The 25,905-nt window shown below is 35.9% G+C and overlaps 1 protein-coding gene across 1 annotated transcript in view; it reads right to left on the bottom strand.

Moving 5' to 3' along the window:
• The window catches only part of LOC145999140 (uncharacterized), a 34,166-nt gene extending 9,905 nt beyond the window's left edge, over window positions 1-24,261 (bottom strand). Inside the window, exons 1-2 of the mRNA XM_083136073.1 lie at window positions 24,229-24,261; window positions 21,576-22,135 (exon numbers count right to left, since the gene is read on the bottom strand). Coding sequence (XP_082992199.1) covers window positions 21,576-22,135; window positions 24,229-24,261 — 593 coding nt within the window. The remainder of the gene's footprint in view (window positions 1-21,575; window positions 22,136-24,228) is intronic.
• Window positions 24,262-25,905: the final 1,644 nt, after the last annotated feature.

Here is a 25,905-nt window from a genome sequence, read left to right as displayed (position 1 = left end):
GCATGGTGAATCTGTCGGAGCATTTGCCAGAATTCTAACAGCTCTCTTTTGTAGTCTGAATAATGTAATGCTTTTGTTCATGTTCCCCCAGAAAATGATGCCGTACTGTAATACAGAGTGAATGATGCCATAGTATAGTGTTTTTGCTGCTTCTAGATTTACTACATTTCTTACTGTTCTTATCGCATAACAAAACCCACTAACCTTGTTTGCTGTAGCTTCAATGTGTAGATCCCACTTTAAATTTTCAGACAGTTGTACGCCAAGAAATTTTATGTTAGATACATATTCTATGTCCTGATCTTGAAAGTTAATTTCTGGAGTTTCACTGCTACAGCTGTTGATTTGAAATCTAATTGCATTTGTTTTTTTAGTGTTTACCACAAGACCATTTTTTTCTATCTACTCTGAGATGTGAGTGATTGTATTCTTTACGTTGTGTTTTAACCATTCTGTGTTTGTTCCTGCTATAAGAACAGTTGTATAATCAGCAAAGAGAGTTGTGTTTGCATCTTTACAGTTTTGTGGAAGGTCATTGATGTAAATTAAAAAAAGTAAGGGTCCTAAAATGGATCCTTGGGGTACACCATATGTAATACTTTGTTTCTTTGATCGATAATTTTCCTTGTTATTATCCTCATCGATGTGAGTTATTTCTACTATCTGATTCCTGTCTGTTAAATATGATTTAAACCATTCTTTTGCTACTCCCCTGATCCCATACTGGTCCATTTTTTTTTACCAAGAGTTTGTGGTTGACAGTGTCAAATGCTTTTGTTAGATCAAGAAAGAGCCCCTACACAGTGTTCTTTTTTATCCAAAATTTCTCTAATTGCTTCTGTGAATGTGTGTATAGCAGATTGTGTAGATTTTCCTTTGCAAAAACCATGTTGTTGTTCAGAAATGATGGAAAATTTGTTAAAAAATGTTATTAATCTATTGTACATAACCCTTTCAAGTATTTTTGAGATGACTGGGAGAAGCGAGATTGGTCTGTAATTACTCATTTCATTTTTTGACCCTTTCTTGTGCAGAGGTTTTATTATGGCAGTTTTTAGCTGTTCTGGATATTTACCGGTAAGGAGACTTAGATTAACTACATGACGTATTGGGCCACATAGGTGTGCGGCACATTTTTTTATTACAATGTCAGGTATCTCATCTATGCCGGCAGAATAATTGTTTTTCAAGCGACTTATTAAGCTAAATATTTCCTTCTCGTCTGCTGGGAGTAAGTATATACTAGAATCTACTTTAGTTATATTACTAGTTTTATGATTTTGTTTTTGGATGTTTTTTGTTATTTTTTCTACTATCCCAGTAAAGTATTTATTGAAAGTTGATGCTACATCTTGGGGATTGACCACGCTTTTGCCTTCGTGTTTTAGTGATATGTTGTCTTTGTATTTTTCTTTCCCTACCATACTTAATTCGGTTTTTGCAATATGCCACAAGGTTTTTTGTTTGTTTTTTGAGTCTAGGATCATATTGCTATTATAGTCTTTTTTTGCTTCCTTGACTGAGTTTTCAAACTCCTTTCTTTTTTCCTTTAGATATGAATTGAATGTTTCACTTTTGAATTTGTGTCTGCATTTATTCATTATGATGAAATCTTTCCAGTTTTCTTTGATGTCGGGTGTTATCCAATTTGATTTTGTTTTAATGTATATTTTTTTTGTTATTTTGGGAAATGCTAAATTAAATGAGTATGAAATGGCAGACTGCAATGTCTCGTATGCTTCATTCACATCAGTTTGGTAGTATAGGCCATCCCACGATTCTCTACTTATTAAGTAGTTCAAGTAACTAAAATTAGCTTCATTAAATTCTCTTTTTGTGGTATTTATGTGTCTATAAGGTGTGTGTGTTTGGTTTGTGTTTTGTGCTGCAGTAAGTTTTATGCATTGTGCCTCATGGTCTGAAAAGCCAGTACTAATTGTATTGACACTGTATACAAATAAGTTGGTGTTTAAGAAAACCTGATCAATTGCTGTTTTTGAAGTTGATGTGATTCGTGTAGGTACTCTCACAACTGCTGTCAGATTGTGAGCTTTCATGAATATTTCTACCTCATGTTCTATTTTTTGACTCAGGAAATCAATGTTAAAATCTCCTATTAGTATGGATTTGATTTTTCTTTTGGAATAAGCATCTAATATTACATCTAGTTTCCTAGTAAAGTTGTTGATATTACTGTCGGGTGTTCTGTATACACAAATTAATACTAGCCTAAGTGGTGGAAATTCAACTATGGAACTTTCAAATTCTTTTTCCTCATTCAGGTAGTTGAATTGTTTGCTCCCTTTTGCCTTAATGTTATTTTTTATGAATATGCATGACCCACCCCTGATTTTATTTTCTCTGGAGAAACTGGTTGCTAGGGTAAAATTTGGAAAGTTTATGTAGTTAAGATCATCTTTTCGCAGCCAGTGTTCTGTCAGACAAATTACATCAATGTTACATAATTCATTTTGCCTAAATATTTCTAAATTAAGCTTTTTTGCTGTGGTAAGGCCTTGTATGTTTTGATGAAATATATTTAATGTGTTTTCTTTTGCATTTACTTTTTTATCATGAGTACCTTTCCCTTCTTTTGTTTTTTTATCATCACTCTTGTCACTAGGTTCTACAATAAAAAATCTTCATGAAATTTTTGTGGTACACGTTTTTCCCTTCTTGACAGTCTTAGAGCTCCGTCACTTGTATTCGCAACTTCAGATGTTTCATTTTTTTCCGGTAGTTTGTCACTCACTTCATCTTTACGGTGGAGCACATTACACAAAGATTCTTCACTCACCTTTTTGGTAGTGTTGTTTGTTACCTTTTCCCTTTCAACTGCATCTTTTTCAGTTATCTTCTCGAGATGATTTTCACTATTCAGCACTTGGACTAGGATTGTTTCCTTCTCCTTTCCAATAGATTGAGGTGCAGGGAGGACTATGGTAACATTGCTGTTTTATGGAGATGACTTGTTCAGCAGTAAGCAGAGTTTATTACACAGAACGTCTTTGCCTCTTCTGTTCAGATGCTGACCATGAGTAGTATGCCCATCTCTACCAATGTCGTTTACACTCAACATTTTTACTGTGGGGAAGAATTTGCACACTTTCGAGATTTTTGAGTTAACCATTTCAATTTCCATGTTTACACAAGAGGTTGGAATGAGATCATACCTATGTGGGATTCCTGTAACAATGACGTTTGTGTTTTGTACACTTTCGAGGCACTTTTTTAGTACTGGTATCACATTTTTTGCCTCGTTTTTGGCGACATCATTTGATCCACCCATTATGATTACACAGTCTTTGCTTCCGTAGTTTTTGCACATGGAAGCCGCTGATTTCACTACTTCATTCAGTGGAGCTCCTGGTTTAGTGTATCCAGTTATTTCGTACTTATTGCATTTTTCTGACATTTTTGATGCAATATCACGACTATGGCTATCGCCTAAAATTAAGACCTTGCATTTGAACTTTTTATTTGGGTTAAATTTGTTTTGATTTTTGAGTTTACCAGTTTCGTTACCATTTTCTTTTTTGCTTGGCCCCGTTAAGTTGACAGATTTTGTTGTTGAAGGGTTAGCTTCTGCATTGTATAGTACCTCATATGGATTTCGATGTATAAATTGGTTTGATACCTTGTAGTTTTGTCCGTTTGTGCTGGTACGCATTAGTGGTTTTTTGCTTACATTACCCTTGACTACTTCTGTCCACACATTTTCCCCTTTTTGTCCTTTTTTCGTTTTTAGCAGTTCAAGTTTGTCTGTTTCAAGCAGTTTTATGATTTCGTCTTTAGACTACAGCTCCAGTTTCAGTCTTTCCATTTCTCGTATCATTCTGTTGCAATCACAGCAGCCCGGCATTTTTCTTATATCACGTTTCACTCACTCTCACGTTATTTTACCTGTTATTTCAGCTCTGTAGTATCTTTATATGTTCGCAACGAGTATGTAGTATCCCAGACGGACTTTTAGTGTGTATTTCGATGAAGATTTGGATTTTTTTTTACATCTAGATACATGCTGATATGAAATTAAGGCTGATGTGAAAAATTATTGTAGCTGATGGAAACACTTAGATGGTCAACTTAGACAAGAGAGAGAGTTCTTTGAAACGGAAAAATCTGAGCTAACTGATAATCTGTAGAGAGATTGCTGAAACAACAAAAGGGTGAAACGAAAATTACTATTTTGGCAGGACATCGTCAGGTAAAGACCATCTTGGAGAGATTATACGAGCAGACTTGCAGGAGATGAACTATTGAAGAATTATATTTTTTATCTAAAAATAACTTAAGAGGTCACTAATATTTCTGGAACGTGGTGTTAAGATATCCAGAAACGAAAATAGAGAGAAGAGAATAATAGAGAGATGAGGGAAAATGCTGCATGCCAGGAGATATAATTGCACAGAGAAAATGAAAAGGAATGTAAGCAGTAGAAATGAGAGCCAATGAGAAGAGTCCAATGAGATGTAGTGGAAGTGGAAAAATTTATCTATTTCCGAAAGAATTTTCCAATAGAGAAATTTTTCATCCTCAAGGAGGGGGATATTGTGTCACGTGCCAGTTCCAATGACACAATGAAAAATGCAAGGAAGAAATGTTTCCCGAAAGTGATGATAGATGGCAGCACGCCATATAAAGAAGAGCAGAGTTTATTGTAGAAACTAGGAGTGGAGAAGAGCGATTATATATATATTATAGTAAATGCTAAATACATAAAGGAAGAGTATAAAAATTATAGGAGTAAATAAAATGTTGTAAATAGCCAATTAAGATAATTAAGAATATGCTCGTATATGAAACAATTAAGAAAGTTAATAAGTGAGCAAATTAATTCAGAAATGTATCTCCTTTTTGATCCCAGTGACCAAAATTGTATTTAATACCTCTGACGAGGAGAACATCGTCAGCTTTTGTATTTGTCCATCCCTCGGTGGCACTGTATTCAATTAGATGCCCCGAAGCACTTAGGTTGCACTCATTATTAGACACACTGGGCCATAGGCAGCGTTTGCTGTTAGCGATCCTGGGCTATTCCCCTTTTGGTCGTTACATAGGAGGTGGCGCTACTGTCCGTTTAGTCGCCCTAATCTTTCTATAAGCATAGCTTGTATCGTTTGTATAATGCCAAAGAAGCTGGGAAAACGAGCGCATACATGTAATAAATAAGATTACGCTTTAAAGGCAAGGACAATAAATTAGAAGAAAGAAAAGAAGAATAAGCCTTTTCCAAAAATAGAAAGAAAAGAAGAAGCCTTTTCCCTAATCAAAGATAGAAAAGAAGAAGAAGCCTTTTACCAAAAGTATAAGGAAGAAAAGAAGAAGTCTTTTCCCTAATCAAAGATAGAAAAGAAGAAGAAGCCATTTACCAAAATAGAAGGAAGAAAAGAAGAAGAAGCCTTTTCCCAAATCAAAGATAGGAAGGAAGAAGCCTTTTCCCAAATCAAAGATAGGAAGGAAGAAGCCTTTTTCCAAATCAAAGATAGGAAGGAAGAAGCCGCCTTTTACCAAAACAGAGTATAGAAAAGAAGAAGAAGCCTTTTCACTAATCAACGATAAAAAAAGAAGAAGAAGCCTTTTCCCAAATCAAAGATAGGAAGGAAGAAGAAGCGTTTTACCAAAATAGAAGGAAGAAAATAAGAAGAAGCATTTTTCCCAAAATTGTGAGAAGAAAAGAAGAAGATTTCCTTTCAATTATACATATATTTATAAGAAGAATATAAACGATGTAAATTTGGAATCAGCATATATTGTCAATGTATATACAAGCTTCGCTATATATTTTCTCTGTATTGTGTACAGTTTTCAGAATATAGATCCGCATTTAACTATATTCTCTTGGCTATAAAACGCTTTGTTATTTGGAATTCTCGAATAAAGAACCTATCCCCTGAGATTAAGATATATCTGTAGCTGTGGTATGTTTATTTTAAGAAGTGCACTAGAGGGACGTTGCACAAGTGGCACCCATAACATGGAGCCTTACCTTAACTTACCCACGAATGAGACATTGCAATTCTTGTGAAAAAATTTGTGCCAGGTAAATGGAAAAGCTTAGAGGAATTCGTCGTTGCCTTGTAATCAAGGGGTCCCGGGTTCGATACCCGGTGGAGGCACATAGTGGTTCGGATCCCACTTTAAACTGTAGGTCCAGTCCTGATTAGCCTTACTGTGCATAAAGTGGACTTAAAACACCAAATCAATCAATCAATCAAACTTAGAGGAATTTTTCTGGGACAATGCCCGACTGCTCAGACTCCTACAACCATCTTTATCCGAGGACAAATGTATAAGCTTGATTGCTAACCAACTCCCATTCAGATTGAGAGAAATACTCTTAACAGTTAGATGCAAATCTCTATCTGCTTCTGCTGACTTGTTACGCAGACATGAATTGCTCTGGTTGGAGCAGAAGAATCAGTCTTCCTATCGGAGTAAGAAGAATAATGAAAGAAGCAACAGAGGGAGGGAAGAACAGAGCTACAATGTTAGAAATGTTAATGTAGTTTCAAATTCTCCTCGTAGGGATGATTTTACAAATTAACAGAGTGGAAACAGAAATGGATTTTGGCAACGGAGATAAGAGCCTGAGCTAAATAGAAACCAATTTCAATATGGAAGAGAACATAACTAAGGAAGAAATTCCAGATTTCAGTGGCGGTCAAGAAATGGTACCGACCAATGATCCTCACCAAGAGTTCACCAAATGTTCATATTTTGAAGTAAATAGAATGACTGTGAAAGGATATACTATAATAGTATATAAATTGTTGAAAGGTTTGTGTACAATGAAAATATACATATATACTAGGATGTTAAATGTTGTAAAGGTGTTCATTAATAATAAATGATATCTGGTGTATGAAGGTATACGATGTGATGGCAAGTTTTCATAATCTGTTTATATTATGCTTGAGTGTTTACTAATTATGATTATGTTTGCTTGGTTAAGAATATTCTTACTAGACTATGGTATATATTATGTTAAAGAAATATGAAAATAGTAGTCCGAATTAAAAAAAATGTATATATGAGGATAGGATAAAAATTCAGAGAAGGAAAGAAATTTAGAAATTCTTGAAGAGATCCATAAAAGAGAAAATGGAAGTGTGAGAAATGCACACGAATACAGAGGTTGTTCGCTTTATATCGGACCATTTTTGACAGGTACTCACCTTAAGAGATACCGCGTGCCACCACCAATCATGTTCTATTGGACCCCCAGCATTGTGGACTATCGCCCAGCATCGCAGTTTCCATTGCAGTAAGCTCTGGCGCAGGACAGGCATAGGAATTCTGTCCCACTCCTCCCTGCAAGCTTTCCATAGACCATCCAGGGTGTGTGGGTGGCGATGTTGAAGACGTCGTTTCAACAGTACAAATGCGCAAAAATCCATTGGACTGGCATCTGGGCTTTTCACAGGAATGTCTTCAAATGGAATGACACGAATTCCTAATTCCTCTGCCATTTCCTGATAAAAACGTAGTGATGTTCTGGCGGTATGACTCGAAGCCTTATCCATATGGATCATCACCTGGTTTGCGTCCATTCCATACAATTGTGGGATGTCTCTCCGATAGATAGGTGTCAGAATGGAGTCTTGGAAGTATCTGGCATTCACGTTCATGTTTTCGTGCACCTTGCGTGCACTTACCCTCATATCCGAATCCTGTCACAACCATAAAGCCACGAAGGAAACTTTCCCTGCACTGACGAACAAAGTTGCTGCGCCCCTTGCCATCAATGTCAGGATATGTGATCGAGCGAATGTAACCATCAGCAGTGACACTTTGCTTGCAGCCCTTCTCCTGGTGGTTTTTGTAAGTGAATCTTTCGCAAGGAGAGCCTGTTGTGTGTAATGGGCCACAATAGCTTTCGCAGTAGTCACCCAGAGTGTTAACCCATTCTCCCGACACTGTTTCACAATGGGTACATATGAAAACTTAGCATGTAAAGGGCCATTACGTAACCCTCCCAATACCGGTTGATTTACAGCGCCATTTCATAACATTCACTACCAACACTCACACACCTACAAGGTCAGACACAACACTGCTCCCGCCAGCAGACCCATAGTTACAGCATGATACGCCAGGTGGCAGCACCGAATCGAAAATGGTCGGATATAAAGCAAACAACCTTCTGTATAATGTCGAGTACGGACCAGAACTCCTTGAAAAATAGTAGGTCGAAGGCGGGCCAAAATTATGGTATTTACTTAATGAGTACATGCTGATATTGAAGCAAACGTTTATGTCTCGAATTCTGTTGCAAGTATGAAAATTATATGGTGAAAGAGTAGCTAGGAATTGTAAGAGGTAATTTCCTGACATTATTTAAATGAGCAAGTTGATAATTCTGTAAAAAGGGCACTGGGTATAGAAGAATCTCCGCAGGAATGGAATGAAAAGCTGTTAATGGTAAAAGTAAGGACCAAGGAGTTAAGAGGAAAATAAATGAAAAGGTTGGCCGAAAAGGAAGTAGGAAGGAGGGAAATCAAGGAACGTGACCTTTTGTTTTTAAAGACAAGAAACTAGAGTTCATTAGTAGATAAGAGGATTTCTAAATATTGTCTATTATACAAAGGTCCATATCTGTGCCAACAGCGATGCTGCGCTGGGTCGGTTAATTTAGTTGATTGTTGTTCAGGTGAAATGTTCGAATCTCAACATGTAGAGAATTTAAAATTGTGGAATTGCAGTGCACATAAAAGAAACTTTTATTTAAACAAGATGAAAGATCGATAAATTTGAAATATCTATGTAAAATTTAAAACTAGTGATGTAAGTTTATATGTGAGAGGATAAAAATATTATTTGAATAAATTCTGGGAACAAACTGGTCTGAACAATGTTCATATTTTGAAGTAAATAGAATGACAGATAAAAAGATGTAGTATAATAGTATATAAATTGTTGAAAGGTTTGTGTACAATGAAAATATACATATACTAGAATGTTAAATGTTGTAAAGGTGTTCATTAACAATAAATGATATCTGGTGTATGAAGGTATATGATGTGATGGCAAGTTTTCATAATCTGTTTATATTATGCTTGAGTGTTTACTAATTATGATTATGTTTGCTTCATTAAGAATATTCTTACTAGACTATGGTATATATTATGTTAAAAGAAATATGGAAATAGTAATCCAAATTTTTAAAAAAATGTATATACGGGGATAGGATAAAAATTCAGAGAAGGAAAGAACTTTAAAGGACATTATCTCTCCTTGCAGTCTATATAATGTCTCTCATCTCTGTAACCGACTGTTTACATCAAGGAGCAAAAGGAATCGAAACAACCCTTTTTGAGATAATAGACTGAGTCCGATACACAATGGGGAAGAAGCACGCGTGCATTTTGGCACAGAAAGGTTACCGTTACAGTAGTTGGCGTGGAGATTTTATACTGAGAGCTAGACGCACAAGTTAGTGCTCGGTCTGTTGAGCATTGTAGACCTCCATGGACATTTTCCTCTGGCGAAAGGATAGTAGAGTCTTCAGTTGGAAGACCATGCTAGTATGCCATTGTTTGCAGAAGCACTAGAAACTTAAAATTGGCATTAAGGCTCTCCGGAAGAGAGATCGTGCGGGAGTCAACTCTGTCAGCAGCGAGTTTGCAGATTTTCAGTTAGTGAAGCTGAGGTTGCAAGGAGAAATTTTCTCCAGCTACAAGACACCGAGGATCGTCGGAAAAAGAAGATGGAGCAAAGAGGATTTTTAATGAAGTGGTAACCAGTGTACAGTGTTCTCGTGTATTTAATCCCCTCAAGCTTGACCTTCTGAAGAAAAATCCAACTAAAGTTCTAAAAAGGCTAATTATTTCTAAAGGCTGGCCAGCAAGGTAATAGTAAGCAAAAAGGTTAATTTTGTTATTTTTATAAATATATTTATTTTACCAAGATAATCTAAAGTACTGGTGTCAACTCTTGTATTAAGTTAACTCATATAAACCCCAAGAACCACCATCGAATCAGCGAGAATCTTTAAATGTTTGTCAAATGATTTCTTGTTTTTTTTATTTTCTTCTGTAATAAAATAAAGTAAAGGTAATTGGTTATTCTTTCCTTCATACACTAAAAACTATAATAATATTTGAAACAACACAGTTTTATCCTTACAATTTTAAGGTGAATACTGAGTGAACTCATGGAATAATTTAATCATCCTTTCTTGAAACTTAGTATATTATGTTTAAAAGTTATAACTGTGATATGTGACACAATATTCGCACACAGAATTGTTATATAATACTTATTTTCAAAAAATATAATAAAATTTTTGCAATTTACATTGTATATAACATTATATACATGCTCCTTTACCTTTGTTTGTTGGACATGCTTCAAACTCTGGATGTGCTGAAATTCTCTAATTTGAGGTCCCACAAAATACCTTCCTTTCGCTTTGATGGTGCAAGACGAGGCAATTTGTTTGAAATAAACTTAAATCTTCTTAAAGTTGTGTCCATAGCCTTTACAAATTGTTTCGTAAGGCCTAGCTTCATGTGAAGAGGGGGAAGAGGAACATCACATGCTGTATAATTTTTCTCCCACTTGTTAATTTCGTTGAGACCAATTATTTTTTGTATAGTGGTTCTTCTGTCACTGGTATACCACTTGCAGAGGAAGCAGGTATATTTTGTGTAGCCATGTTGCATTCCCAATATCACTTCAACTATCTTGAAGTCACCCATTATCTTCCACTTATGCTTATTATATTCCATGGATTTCTTCTAATATCTCTGGACCGAAAGGAAATCGGTAAGGATGGAAAATATTGGATAGATCTTGCCTACGATAGGAACAGATGGAAGGCTTGTGTTGCTGCCTTTGGGCTTAAGAAGCTAGAGTAAGTTAGTTAGCTTCTAATATCTTACAGGTTTCTTTGTGACATCATACGAACATATGAACATTCATTAAAACACTAACGTCGTTGCAATCAGTCAGTAGGTGGTCAGTTTCAAAATACGCACATTTGCCTAAATTTAGTAATGTTTCTGCTGGGGTGGAGATTATATTGGTCGATTCCAAGGTAATATTTGTAGTACTTCTTCATTATAGATCGAATCCTCTTCTGCCTTTGCAACTCTCCACAGATGTAGCAGAAGCTACCTGGTTGATTTCGACAGGCAAAGTATATCAACTTAAACAAAAGCTGCAAACACAATGCTTAGTATTTTGACAATAACTTGCAGGATCATCATGTAGCTTAGTAACAGAACTGCCAACATCTGAAACAGAAGCTCAGAAGCAGACGTTGAAAATGGCTCATCTGACAATTTCCTGCATTTATCACGAACGGTGAATCTCAGTCAAATGAGACTCTTATTTCCTAATAACTAAAAAACTGTCCCTGATAGAGAAATTTGAATTGCGGTTTTGAATTTTCCATACCAAATTTCTTCAGAAAAACTTATTTTCATGAAAGAAAAAAAAACTTTGTAGAACAGTGATTTTGAAAGTTACGAATTCTTGAAAAGCTGAAGATTTTTAGAAATTGGGTGGATAAATGAATGGATTAAAACAAGGAGATGCATTATCTCCATTGCTCTTTAATTTTGCCTTAGAATATGCTGTTAGGAAGATAAAAGAAACTAAGGAAGGACTAAAATTAAATGGTGTGACTCAGTTGTTAGCATATGCAGATGATGTAGACTTACTGGGGGACGATGTGAATACAATTAAGAATAATGCTAAAATATTTTTCAAAACTGCTAAAGAGATAGGTTTGGAATTTAACAAAGAGAAAACTAAATATATGCTTACAGGCCGAAACCAAGTGTTAGGTAATAATCAAAATCTAATTATTGATAACAACTCGTTTGAACCAGTTTCCAAATTCAAATACTTAGGAGTAATATTAACAAATGAAAATTATATTAAAGAGGAAATAAAAAGTAGGCTTAATTCAGGAAATGCATGTTACTTCTCTCTTCATAAACTTTTGTCTTCTCGTTTAATATCTAAGAAACTAAAAGTTAAAATATACAAAACTGTAATTTTGCCTGTAGTATTATATGGATGTGAAACTTGGTCCCTTACATTGAAAGAGGAACATAAATTGAGAGTATTTGAAAATAAGATCCTTAGGAAAATATTTGGACCTAAAAGGGATGAGGAGACAGGTGAGTGGAGAATTACATAATTCAGAACTACATAATTTGTATTCATGTCTAGATATTATTAGAATAATTAAATCAAGAAGACTTAGGTGGGCAGGCCATGTGGCACGAATGGGAAAAGAAAGAGGAGTTTACAAGATTCTTGTTGGGAAACCTGATGGTAAGAGACCTGTAGGAAGGCCAAGACGAAGATGGAGGGACAACGTTGATATGGACCTAAAGGAAATTGGTAGGGATGGAAAAGAGTATATAGAACTTGCTCAAGATAGGGAAAGATGGAAGGCCTGTGTTGATGCAGGCATGAACCTTTGGGTTTAAGAAGGCTAGAGAGTTAGTTAGTTAGTAAATGAATGCACCATGTGACACAAACATGTCATAGCCTGGAAACTATGTGGGGTATTTTGATGATTTAGGTATGGTTGGAGAGGAGAAGGACAGTCCTAAGAGAAAAAAATCTATATTACCACTCTTACCTACACAAGAAGTAAAAAAATCTTTAAATAAATTAAAATGTTGTGATGAACAAAACACTCCACTTTGGGTAATTGTTTGATAGGTAGTCCCAGATTTTACCACAATGTAAATTGTTACACAGCATAATCAATACATGTCAAATATAATATTAAAAAATCAGAAAAGTAATATTTTTCATAGTAAAAATATCACAGGTTTCAGTATGGGGTGTATGAACCAATTTTCCACTGGCTACATTTTTGACAAATATCCCTAAAACACTCACTAATTACCACTACTTAATACGAGTACACATGATATTGTCAGAAATGTTGAAGAAGTGGGAGAAGCATTACTATGATGTTCATCCACTTTTACTATGTTGTTCATCCACTTTTAGTTCATAGAAATTGTACTAAGACCAGAATTTTTGTCCAGAATGCATATGGGTCAATTCATACAGAATGTTTTGACACTGGTTGCTTGACCACTTTTAAAATTTTCAATATTTTTGTTGTTTTAACACATATGCAGGGGTAATTCAAAGCAGGCATTATTTTTCTAAAACTTGACATTGTTTTAAAATATTGGTCATTTTCTTTGTTTCATGACTTCGGCAATTTTTGGCCTTTGCAGACAGTTGCGATAAATATGATAGGTCAGCTAAGAAAATGATATAAAGCTGTGGTAAACAACATTGTTTTCAGTACATTTTAAGCATTATTTTATGTTCTGTGCATTTTTGCACCATCTCTAATGAAAATGGCTGAAATTTAAGACCAAAAATTATATTCAATTTTGAACAAAAGTCAAAGTTTAGGATTTTTTTTAGTAGGGAAGTAATATATAAGAGCTATACTTTTTTAGATAAAACATACACATCCAAAATTTTGGCATAAGATATTTGAGCTCTGCTATTAGTATCTTCTAGTTAAAGCTCTTTGAAAATGCTAGATTTCCATTTTTTTTTTAATTTCAGCCCCTATACCTCTGAAGGAGGAGCAAAAAATATTATATTTGGAGTGTAAAGTGTACTCTGAGAAGTACCTGTAAGAAAATCTAAATTGATATTCCGTGGATAATGGGGAAATTGAGCAAAAAAGGTAAATTTACGTTATTGGTTACAAATAAGCAAAGAATTTGTTTGAAATTTTATGTTTCCAACAGACTGTCATGTGCTGAAACGTTGAAAATGCTACAAAAGGCCTTTGGTGATTCATGTCTGTCGAAAACACAAGCGTATGCATGGTCCAAGGGTTTCAAAGAAGGCAGAGGATGTTGCTGATTTTCCCCGTTCTGGTCGACCTTCCACGTTGACGACTGACGAAAACGTCGGAAAAATTCAGGACAAGGGTGTTTGAAAACCGGCGTGTGAGTGTGAGAGAAGTGGCTCGTGAGCTTGTCATATCACACATGTCCGTTCACAACATTTTGACTGATGTGTTAGGCATGAAATGCATCGCAGCATGACTTGTTCCAAAGGAGCTGAATTTCCTGCAAAAAGCACATCGCAGGGATGTTGCTGAAGACATGATTTTGCAAGCCTCTAGTGACTCAACCTTCATGAAATACATCATAACTGGTGATGAGACATGGGTGTATGAGTATGACATGCAAACAGATCAACAATCTTCGGAATGGTGCTTCGAAAATGAACCAAAACCCAAAAAAAAAAACATGCCAAAGTCGCTCAACAATTAAGGTCATGCTCATTGTTTTCTTTGATTATTGTGGTGTTGTACACTCAGAATTCCTTCCAGTGGGACAAACTGTGAATAAAGAGTTTTATGTGACTGTTATGAGGCATCTATGTGAGAATGTTCGCCGGAAAAGACCAGAGTTATGGAAAAACAATTCTTGGATTTTGCACCACGATAATGCGTCATAGCATACGTCGACTCTTGTTCGCAAGTTTTTGGCCAAAAACTCAAAACATGTCCTCGCACAAGCCCCATATTCTCCAGATATGATTGTCTTCTCTTTTCGTGACTCAAGTTACCACTTCGGGGAAGGCATTTTGAATCAATTGAATCCATTAAATGAAATTCGCAAAAGGAACTCAGGGTGATACAGTCTTCTGCGTTTGAAAAGTGTTTTGAAGACTGGGTTAAGCATTGGCATATGTGTGTTGCATCTCATGAGGGCTATTTTGAAGGCGACACAATAAATGTTGATGATTAACCACATATTTTGTGTTTTATTCACAAATTTCGGGTACTTTTTGTACGTAGTAGTATGAATGAAAAGATGTGAAAGGCAGAAGTTTGTCTGGACAGGTTGACTTGCATTCATAATACCATTAGTGCTTCATTCCCTCCCTCTTGTGCTGGCTTCCTTCCTCTCTTATAAATCTTTTTTTTTACATTAGAAAAGTCATATTTAAAAAAAAGAAAGCAATTTGTATGTTTTATTGCAATAATTTTCTTATAAAATGATTCCATTAAGTATTAAAACAAGCAATTTGTACAACTGAAGAGAGAATCCCTTTCTTTCACAACTAGAAATACCACAGGCATCTGTATCAGCATAGTAGTTTCTTAGTAGATACTGGAAACTAAATCACGATGGTCTTAATCTATGAGAAATATTTTCTATTACTTCAATGCAGTGGTGCAACCAGGCTCCTTTCTTGGAAGAGGGAGGATGCATGCAAATATGTAGTGTATTATATTTCATATTTTTTCATGCAATTTAAGAACACAATTAAGTTACATAGTCAATACATAATCAGATATTGAAAAAAAATACTGTTATCTGTGTCATTTTTTGCTTGTTAATTGGTTACTTTGCAGCGGGTGCAGCTTCAGCTCCAAAATCCATCCTCTTAGCTGCGCTAGATTCAAGGTATAAGTTGTTCACATTTGCCTGTTAATAATGTATTAATTGTGACTATTAAAAAAAATATATTTTTATTATATATTTTTATAATATATTCAAGCAAACTCAATGTATCAGCTGTGGAGGTTTAACTAGACCTCTAGATTGTCGGTGTATTTCAAGAACGCAAGGTCAATTAGAATTTTGAGATATAGGTAATAAAGTGGTGAAGTCGATAAGGTTCTATTCACTGAAAATCTGTCACTCACCGAAAGGCAGATCGCAAGAACTGGAACCCCCCAAAAAGGTTGTTGGCATCGCATAAGCATTCCCTACCCACGTCCCTTTATCTCATGGTGCTATATTCATGAGAAACTTCATCTTTACTTACCCCCCACCTTCTGAATTGTCTCCATGTTGATCCATACAAGGATCCTCTCTTCTACCTTGAAACTCAAAAATTAAACTAGGAAAAAATTCAGCTAGGAATTTCCACATCGAGCACTGTATACCACAAAATCATAACACATTAGCAAGGAAGAACTGGTTAGACAAAAATGTCTACAAATGTCAATAGGTAAGAAAAAATTAACTTCACAAAATTCCTCAAATAGGTGGAATTTAACTCATACCGTAAACCCACTTGATAAAAGAGGTGGGTACTTATGACAAATGTGAAAAAAAAAAAAATATCTTAGCTTATGGGCAGATATAGAATACAAGATTCTAATGAAAAAAATTATAATAACTTATTTTCTAAATTACTAATATCACAAATAAAACTTTTTATGTGTTACAAATAAAGATACTTTTCTCCCACGAAGATATGAACATTTTGGCAACATAATATGGTAGTTTTGAACAGAAAATATCAAATAGCAGCATAGCACTGTGCCATGAAGACACATTTAGGGGATGTGGCAGTAGGGTACCACACATTCTCGATCTTGGCTATTTTGGAAGTGATGTGATTAGCACCATGCTCCCACTGCAACCCATTGATCAGCACCATGCTCCAGCCACCCTTACCCCCAGGTACCCATTGGTTGGAAGCTGGCTGAGCTTCCGAGCCACTTTATACGCGACAAGACCAGAAAAATTATGACATTTGATCACTGACTCCCGTGTGGCAGTCAGAAACTCTACCACAGCTCTTACCCATACATGTTTATACAATATATTTCAAAGACCATCATTGACAATTTTCACAAAAATTGGTGTGCACATCTACATAACATCAAGCAATTACAATAGCGACTGCTAAACGTTGTCCACCTCTTTCTCTGAATTTATGCAACAAGATATGATTAGTATATTTAGGACTAACCATTAGATTTGTAATTTGTCATTTTCATAAACCGAGATATATATATATGTGACAGAAATAAATTGAAAAAAGAAAAAAAATCGATTAATATATCCTTTCTACAACTCTGTTTATGAGTAGCGTATAAAATATCACGTGGAATGAGGATACAAATGTAAATATTGTGAAAATGTTATAAATACATATAAATGAATCAAATAGGCTATAGGCCAATTATCCTGTTTATATTCAAGGTGATGTACAATCAGCGGCAAATGTAATAGTAGGCCAAATGCCTCCTATTGTGTTCAAGCAAATTGTAATATATCGCCAAGAAAGCAGAGGTTGCTGTTTGCCTCAATATCAGAACAATTCCTTCACTTGCAGACAGGTCTAGTGACAGTCATGAAAACAAGTAGCCTACTATTGCATTTGCTGCCGGCTACTAGTTGTCTGTTACAAAAGAAGCTAATTAATGTTGGTAGACACTGAAATTCTGATTTCTATTTACCAGGTAGGCAAATCGGGACTGGACCTACAGGTTGAAATAGGATAGGAAGCACCATGTCACGTGCCTCCTGCAGGCACTGAACCTGGAGCTGGGTCCCTGTCACTGTCATGCTTAGCTAGGCCATTGTTCCTGAAGGAATCACCTGTTATGATGATGTTCAAGTGGCTACCTACAATCAGTGCATTTTATTTCTTTAAAAGCACAATGTAAAATACATTAAAAATTGCGAAAAAATTTTGTGCACATATATCTTTGTAGGCCAGTGTCTGAATCTGGTTGTGCAATTATTACCTGTTACGAAGAAAAAATAATCATTGTATTTCAAGAACCCCGATAATTTCCATGATGGAAAATAAATTTTGCAGAATAGTGGTATGCTTGATAGTAGGAAATGTAAAGAAAATTATTGAATGGTATAATGAAATTCACCTTCATTAACAGCAAAATAAGTATTCAATACACAAAAATCCATCCATTTGTCATCCTAAATCAGAGGGCATCAAAGATTAATCCAAATAATTTGTTCAGAAAATTTTTAAAGAACCCTTTTAACAAAATAATACGATTTGATTTCTCACCCCAGTACCATCATTCTTTTGAAGGCAGAGGTGTCCTTAAGATTAATATGTATTGTACAGAAATGGACAATTGCAATGATGAGAAAAACAATTTAAATAAGAACATAAGTTAGTTTTCAATTTGCAATAGTTAAACAATGGTAGATCAAATAAATGTGGAGCATAATGTAAATATGTATTTGTGCAATTTAAGGTCTGTCCCAAAGACATTTTGTGATCAAATCGATGAAGAATTACATAATTATTATAGTAACTCCATGCCTTTCCTGTATTTTGCCCATAATTTTCCAGGCTTCTTCAAGTATGTTGCAGCATATTACAAGAAACTATATATTATGTTTAGTGTACTGCGAATTAATTTGCTTTATTATTTCAAATCTAGTCCCTTCTGTGGGCTTTAGTTTATCTTCCCTATCTGCTTTCCAGAACTTCTTGGTCCACCTTGACCTGGGCTCACGAATCCCACCTTTATTATAGCAAGGACTTGCGGCCCTTGTTTATTCTGGTAGACATCGCCGGACCCTCTGAAAGGAACATGTGGTTCTTCTCAGATTACCAGTAGACAGGCCTCTTCTCGCCCCTCCCCACAACTCTCCACCACAAGCTGCTAAGGGGGAAAGAGGTCTGTGGCATGATGACTGAAGGAGATGGGGAGAAATTGAACATTACACTTATGGGAGAATTATTTTATTCGTTCTCTTGGGAAAATATAACTTCCAATTGCCTTAAAATAAATATCAACAGAAAAAGGACACTTTGAAGTGGTAAATACTAGATGGAAAAGTAAAAAAACTCAAACTTTAAGTTGTTTTTTTCATGCATAAGGAATACATGGGATTTTAAAAATTCTTATTCATCATTATTTTTGAAATATCGTGGCTAGCTTAATAATCAACTTGAAAAACTATTTCCACTTGCAACACATGGGGAGAGATTCATGGTCTCTTGCATACTACACCCTTTTTTTAATAGCAGTGCCTATTCCGGCGATATTGAAATAAATGCACAATTGGTGCATAATTGTCCCTCATCGCCTTAATCTAGCTTTAACTTATGCATGTTTGTTTCTTTATATATGTTGTTATATTGCTCTTATCACACTGCATTAAAGACTTTGTATCTATGAGTAAAAAGGAAAAAGAAGAAAAATTATTGTAACCATAGCAATGAAAATCAATAAGTACTCAAATGGTAATGGAAGTGGTAAGATTTCCTGTGCCTGTAATGTATTTGTTTTAAATATAAGGATTAACGTTAATTACCGCAATACTATTTGCACTGGTAATCATTCTGCAAGTTCAACTGTAGCGGTGGTTATCAACTGCAAACACATTTATCAAAATAGTTTACCTGTAGTCAACGGAGCTGATAGGAATGCCAATGAAGAAGGGGGGAGGGTGAGTTCAAAAAGTCCCTGCAAGGCTACGGTCCTGCTTCCATGTTTTTAAATCTTTACTGTGCACTAGTGCTTTGCAATAACAAGTTGTAACTGTATCAAGGGTAAGATTGAAAAAGTTCTGGGAAACCAGGACAAAATGTCGCAGATAAAATAGAAACCACTAAAAATAACTGTGTTAGATTATTTTGCAATAACTTCTAGGTTAAACACGTTCTGATATTTGTAAGGAACAAATAATATTTTTATTAATGTTGCTATACTATGCTCTTCATTCTTCAAATGTTTCTGATAAATGCAAACAAAAATTCATAACTAATATTGCAGCTCAACGTTGTGCTTTCAAAAGCTATTTTCAAATGGTTTGAAATTATAGTGAAAACAACAGGGCAATTTTAATATACATACATTATAAACCACTATCCACCACATCATGAAAACTTTTGGCTTAGTGGAGACTAACATGAGATCACAATTTTAGTATGAGTTTATCACTAATATGACCTAACCAACTACTTACACTCTCTCTCACTCACTCACTCACTCATTCACTCACTCTCTCTCTTCCTCCTTAAGGTGCTCTTCTGGGCTTGGTTGATACTGCATGACATGTTTTGTCTGGCTATTTCTTGCGACTCTACATTTCAAAAGGCCAGGGTTGGCATTTTGCCCAGCCGGGTGGATTTTTTCGTTTTTTTTTTTCAGATAAAACCCAATTAAACCCAGACAAAACTGGGTTTTATTGGGTTTTTTTTCAGGCTATGTTAAAAAATATATATTTTAATTGTCAAATACTTTTTTCCCCTATTAGTAGTGTATCGTAACATTCAATTTGTATTCCTTTATACCCTGTCCCTAATATCTCTTCAGCAAGTGAATGAAAGCAAGTCTCTGCGCAAGCAGTGATGCGAGACAGCACCACCAATAAACATGTGAAAAGGAACTGGATTGCATGGAGAGGGGAGGGGGCAACTGCAATTACCAGCCTTCGCAGCAGCGTGTACTGCTTTCCTCCGCAAATTTGATTTCCTCCTTGTGTTGACATTTCTGTTCCAAAATATTTGTCCAACATTTTGATTCTACTCTTCCTTGAGGGTGTAATAGGTAATGCTGTATCAGTTTCCAGGGTTGTATTCCCTGAGGAGGCACATACTTTGGTGTATCCAATGATGAGGCTACCGGGGAGGACCAACCATGCTAGAGGCCTGTTGATATATTCCCCCCATAAATTCTAGTTTTGTTTGTGGCCACGAATATTTTTATATCCATTGTGTATAATTGTTGTGGGAATGTAAGTAGCTTCAACAAGCCAAATGCTGAGTCAGGAAAACTGCTACGATGATCGACAGTGTTGCTGCAGTTTCATTGCCGACATGGTAAGGCACATATATATTTGTGTGTGTATTTTTTCCAAAATTCATATTATTGCAAAAAAAGTTATCTGCAGCAATAGCAATGTTGATGAATGAAGCAGGAGCAAAACATGTATCGTGTAATGCATCAATTGTTGAATTATTTGTAATTATTCATGACAAATAAGCAAATATATCAATTACATATCTGCAATAACATCACCAAGACTTCAATGTACTGGCAATGCTACTTTCTCGTACGTGAGGTTTGCCATACTATCCTGCCTTGTCACATCCTGCAGATTTGGAATTTGCAATTTTCGAGGGTGGGCAGTTTTCTTCACTCAAGGGCTTACAAGTGCACAATAGCCAGCCATTCTCACGAACAAGCAATTCAAAGTTTTGAACCTTTACAAGTATGCCTCGTGAGGTGAAGATACTGTCAGACTGACAAGTGGTGCAGTGGTAGGATATCTGTTTCACATTCCGAAGGTTCTGGGTTCAATTAGAATTCAAATGTCCCTACTTTTTTTTTCTTTTCAATTAACTCAAGCAAGTATAGTAGCTTCAGTTCCTATTGTATATTTATTTAATAATTTATGGAAATAACAATGAAATAAGATTCTATTAAAATTTTTGGGGTGGAAAGTATCACAAAAAAAATATTTTCAAAATAAAATTGAAAAAAAAAACATGAAAAGTTAATTCCCTCTTAAGAAAAATCAATAAAATACATTAGAACCCTCAAATGTGACTAGAAATGAGCATGACAGTAAGAATTTACAATTTGTTTTATATTCCAGAAAGCTCTACTAACTTATAAATGGAAACTGGCTGTTACAATGTAGAATTTCACAAAATTTTGCCTTCCTGATTTGTTTATGAAAGAATAATATCGAAAGTTTCTCAGTAATTTTCACAGAGCAAGAATTCACAGACTTTGAACAAGAAAGGAAATCAACCTGGGATAATTGTTAAAAGGTACTGCCATGCTCATTTTCAATCCTTGTATTAAAGTTTCCTTCACCTACCTTTCTGCAGGATCTGCCACTTCTCCTTCCACCTCATCAGGATTCTCTACACTATACTTCATGTCTTTATCTTCACTTAAAATTAATTCACCATTGTCACTGTCCTCAGCTGGCATCTCTTCAACAAGTTGTCCATGATCACATGGATAAAATTCTTCACTTTTGGGAACATTTTGTCCAGAAGGAATTTCCTGAGTTGTGCCTTCAAAATGCATCAAATCTTCATCACACTCAATTTTCACTTTACCAACTGAAGTTTCTTTCATGTACTGACTAGATAACTTGTTGTCAACAGAAGCATCTTCAATGTGCTGATTAGATGGTTTGATTTCAACAGAGTTATCAACACTAGGCACAAGGGATAGTGTGATTTCGGTCTTGACATAATGTTGATTCTGAGGCCACATATTTTCCAGGGATGTTTGTTCACAAACTAATGGATCAGCAGTTTCTGCTTCAGACTTTGAGAGCACTTCCAGAGGAGAGAAACCTGTATCAGACACTGGAGTAGCAACAGTTTCTCTACTATAAGTTTCTTGAGACCAGAATTCAGAAGACATCTGAAATATAATCATATAATAAATATAAATTTATCGTACTCTCTTCGCCTTTTCAAAACAACCCTTCCATCTTCCTACAGAAACCAATGTTCTAATTGTGCAGTTTAGATGCCACCACAAAGCAGGGCTATCTCGGAGTTGTCAAGCATATTCCCTTTAACCTCTTAACTAGGTATGAAGCAGTAATCGGAATGATGCATTTTAAATGTAGCTTCGCTACAGCTACTCTTCCAAAATGTAGCTTCGCTACAGCTACATTTAACAAAAGTAGCTCGTTATGCTACTCCTGTTCGCTAGTTTTGCATGAACAAAAAATTAACAATCGGGTGGATGTTTAAAACAAACTCTTACCAGCTGTACTAACTGCAGATAATATATTTGGCTATTTATAATCATTATACCCCTCATTCGATATATATTTTGACAGCAGTATTACCTTTGTGGATTATTTTTATTACCGTACAGTGTTTGAGAATCATTCTCAAATGTGCCTACTACGTAAGAGGTATATCAATTCAAATTTGATATTTGAATACTGATATCTGAGTATTTGTTTTTATTGAGAATAATTATTTCATTTTTAATAGAATATGAATGATTACATGAGGGTGGATCAAATGAAAATGGAACAGTGGATGTATTGGGTTATATTTATGTATGTGTGTGGCGACAACCCTGTGTAGAGGTAGGGCAGGAGGTAAGGAACGAGACCCCTGCTTCATAATGGACTCACACTAGATAGTCGCGTGTGAGCATGTGATATGTGTAAGTGGTTGGGCAGCAGTATTGTCCGAGAAGGGGAGCAGGCAGGCAGGCAGGCAGGCAGTCAGTGCTTCACCTGCAGCGGTGGAATGTTTGCCAGCAAAGAAGACCAATATGGTGTTATTCAATGCCGACATGTTTTATTTTCGATCATGAAGGATCCCTTCTCCTTGAGTTCCTGGATCAACACTGCTTGTTACTGAAGTACCCTCCACCGCTTGCGCACAGCAATCAAGGCCAAATGGCCCAGCCTGTTAGCCTCTGAAGTGGTTTTGCTGCATGACAACATGCATCCATATGTGTCAGCTGTTACAAAGAACACGCTGGCGACGTTTGGGTCAACAATGTTGAAACTCACCACATAGCCCTGATCTATCGCCACACGACTTCCATCTCTGGTCCAATGAAAAAGGCATTGAAGGGTCGGTGCTTTCACTCAGACAATGAAGTCATGGACAATGTTCAAAACTGGTTCGGAACTCAGACAAAGGAGTTCTACGAGCAGGGTATTCACCATTTGGTGAAACAGTGGGACAAGTGCTTTTGTAACTTTGGAGATTATGTTTGAAATAAACCTTGACAATTTCATTCTGTGGCCCCTGTTCCATTTTCATTTGATCCAACCTAATATTTTGAAGGAAAATGTATCAATGCCATCTTTTCTTACTGACTCATTCTAGAATGAGATTTTCAAAATATCCTGATAATGAATGATAACTGATATCCAGATTTCACAATTGCTTAGATATCCACCACTAAGATAAAATAATTCTTAGATTATGGTCATTTCCACAAAAAAATGATACAACAATTTTAAAAACTACACCATAGAAAAAATACCCATTGTCGTTCTCACGTTACTGTGCTTTTAGTTTAAGTCAAAAAAGAGAGTTCAAAGTTAAGAGGCCAAAAGGGGTCCCAAAACAGGCATGTTGATACATCACTAGGTTCGTGACTGTTTTGTTGTCTGGTCTCCATTATATACTACGAAGTCTATGGAGAAACGTGTGTGGCAGTTTTACCATCTGTACAGATTTAAAAAATGAAACAATGGAAGAAGAAGCACTAGTCCCTGTTGCTCACGTGGCAGAAGATAAATTAAACCAGTTTTACATGTGTGCATGTTCTCATCAAGTCATATTAAAAAAAATTATTTAATAACCATTGACTAATTATCTTAAAAAAATAAGAAATTGTCATGTATCGAAATTAAATACAGGGTGGCTCAAAAGTCACTTAACACCCTCGGTACAAGGCCACTGCAGCACGCAACATGGAAATGGTGATGATCAATCGTTGCCAGGCCAAGGGGGAACCACATTGACACAAACCGCGCAGTCGGTGGCCATCTTGATGTCCGCCATCTTGAATTCAACTTCAGAATTTTAAATGGGAAGGGGGTGATATGAAATATCAAATTAGGCTAGAAATTCACGAGAAATGCAATGGTGAAGGTTTTTTTTATGTATCTTTAACCAGTAAAAAGTTGACTGAATTTTTCTACCAATTTGCTCCTATTTGAGGTGTTAGAAAAATGCCTTAAAATTTGTTTAGCGCATCGAGATCAAAGTGACGTCTAGGGAGAGAAGTTTGCATGCCATTGCACAAGATTTTAATCGGATACATCCATGAAGAGCTGCACATTATGAATGGTTGTCGCGAACAATTACCAGTGTGACGCTTAATTAATTTCGTCTAACGAGCACTTGAAAGTAATTGTTAAGTAGGGGATGCTTGTTCAAAACTTGGAGATAGCTGTGGAGGTGAATATGCTTCTGCGCTTAAAATGGTGTAAATGAGAGACAGGTGGAACCATAGGAGCGGACTCCATGGGGCTTGGGGGGGTCGAGCCCCCCAATGTTAACGATGTGGGGGCAGAGCCCCCCCCCAAATAATTTTGCTTAAGAGGATCTAATGTATTATTTTGCTCCTCTTGTGAAGTTTACTCTGAATTGTGCTACATGAACTTAACTTTAAATACACATTTGAAATGTTCTAGAATCCAGACCATCAACTTTGGGGGGCTGAGACTGCTAAACCATCAACTTGGGGGGAGGGGGGGGGTCTGACCACAGACAGCAAAACACATGACTTATTACTGTAATTATGAGTATTGTTAAAAGTTTTACTAAAAAGAGTTTCAAAAGACGATGTGCACGAACTAGGAGAGTGGATCCCAGATAGCACATAAGCTTGTGGCAAGCTTACGATAGCTTCCTTATAGCTTGTCAAAGCAAGCTTGGTATGGCAACTTTAATTGTATTTAGTGAAAAAATGTGTTTTATTATCCTTCAAAAGATGTGTGAATATTAAAGTTGCAAGGAAGATTAGGAAATGAAATGTGATGAATAAACGTGAAACTCTCATGATAAATATATTTATCCCAGTCTATATAATCAGGAGATAAGTACTGTGAAGAGAAATTATAGTAATTAACATCTCTCTTAACTGATCAGTGATTGGTTAGTTTGTATGAACTTTCCAGCCTGATCATTACCTGTGCGTAATTAGAAATCGGTTAATTCATTGAACTCTCCAGCCTAATTATTGCCTATTTTTGCGGGAGCAGGAAAAGGTTTATTATCCATTGTGCCTTGACTCATCTCACTCAACAGGTCGTTAGGTGCCGTGGCTTGCCTCGAGTTGATAGCTTCCTGGAGATGAGGCCTTGCTCGAAAAGGTTTATTATCCATGTGAAGAGAAATTAATTACCAGCATATAGTTCGAGATTGGTTAGTTCATCGAACTCTCCAGCCTAATAATTGCCTATTTTCGTGATATCAGGAAAGTTTTTTTTATCAGCTTCAGCTGCAAAGAGAAACTGTGACATTACAAACAATGGGTGCTTACAGTTAATTTGCTCCAATTGTTTTTAGTTTTGCTGTTATGCATGTATGATGTATATTACAGCCATATTTATTGTTTCTACAGGTATATACAAATTTAGATGAAGATACACATTGTGGCTTACTTCGAGCATTGCCTTCTGTAAGCTTACAGCTAGTTAT

This window comes from Lepisma saccharinum, chromosome 15, assembly GCF_977018435.1.
Source record: "Lepisma saccharinum chromosome 15, izLepSacc3.1, whole genome shotgun sequence".
Taxonomy (NCBI): domain Eukaryota; kingdom Metazoa; phylum Arthropoda; class Insecta; order Zygentoma; family Lepismatidae; genus Lepisma; species Lepisma saccharinum.
Note: the sequence above shows the minus strand (reverse complement) of the source record. Positions and strands in the feature narration are given on the sequence as shown.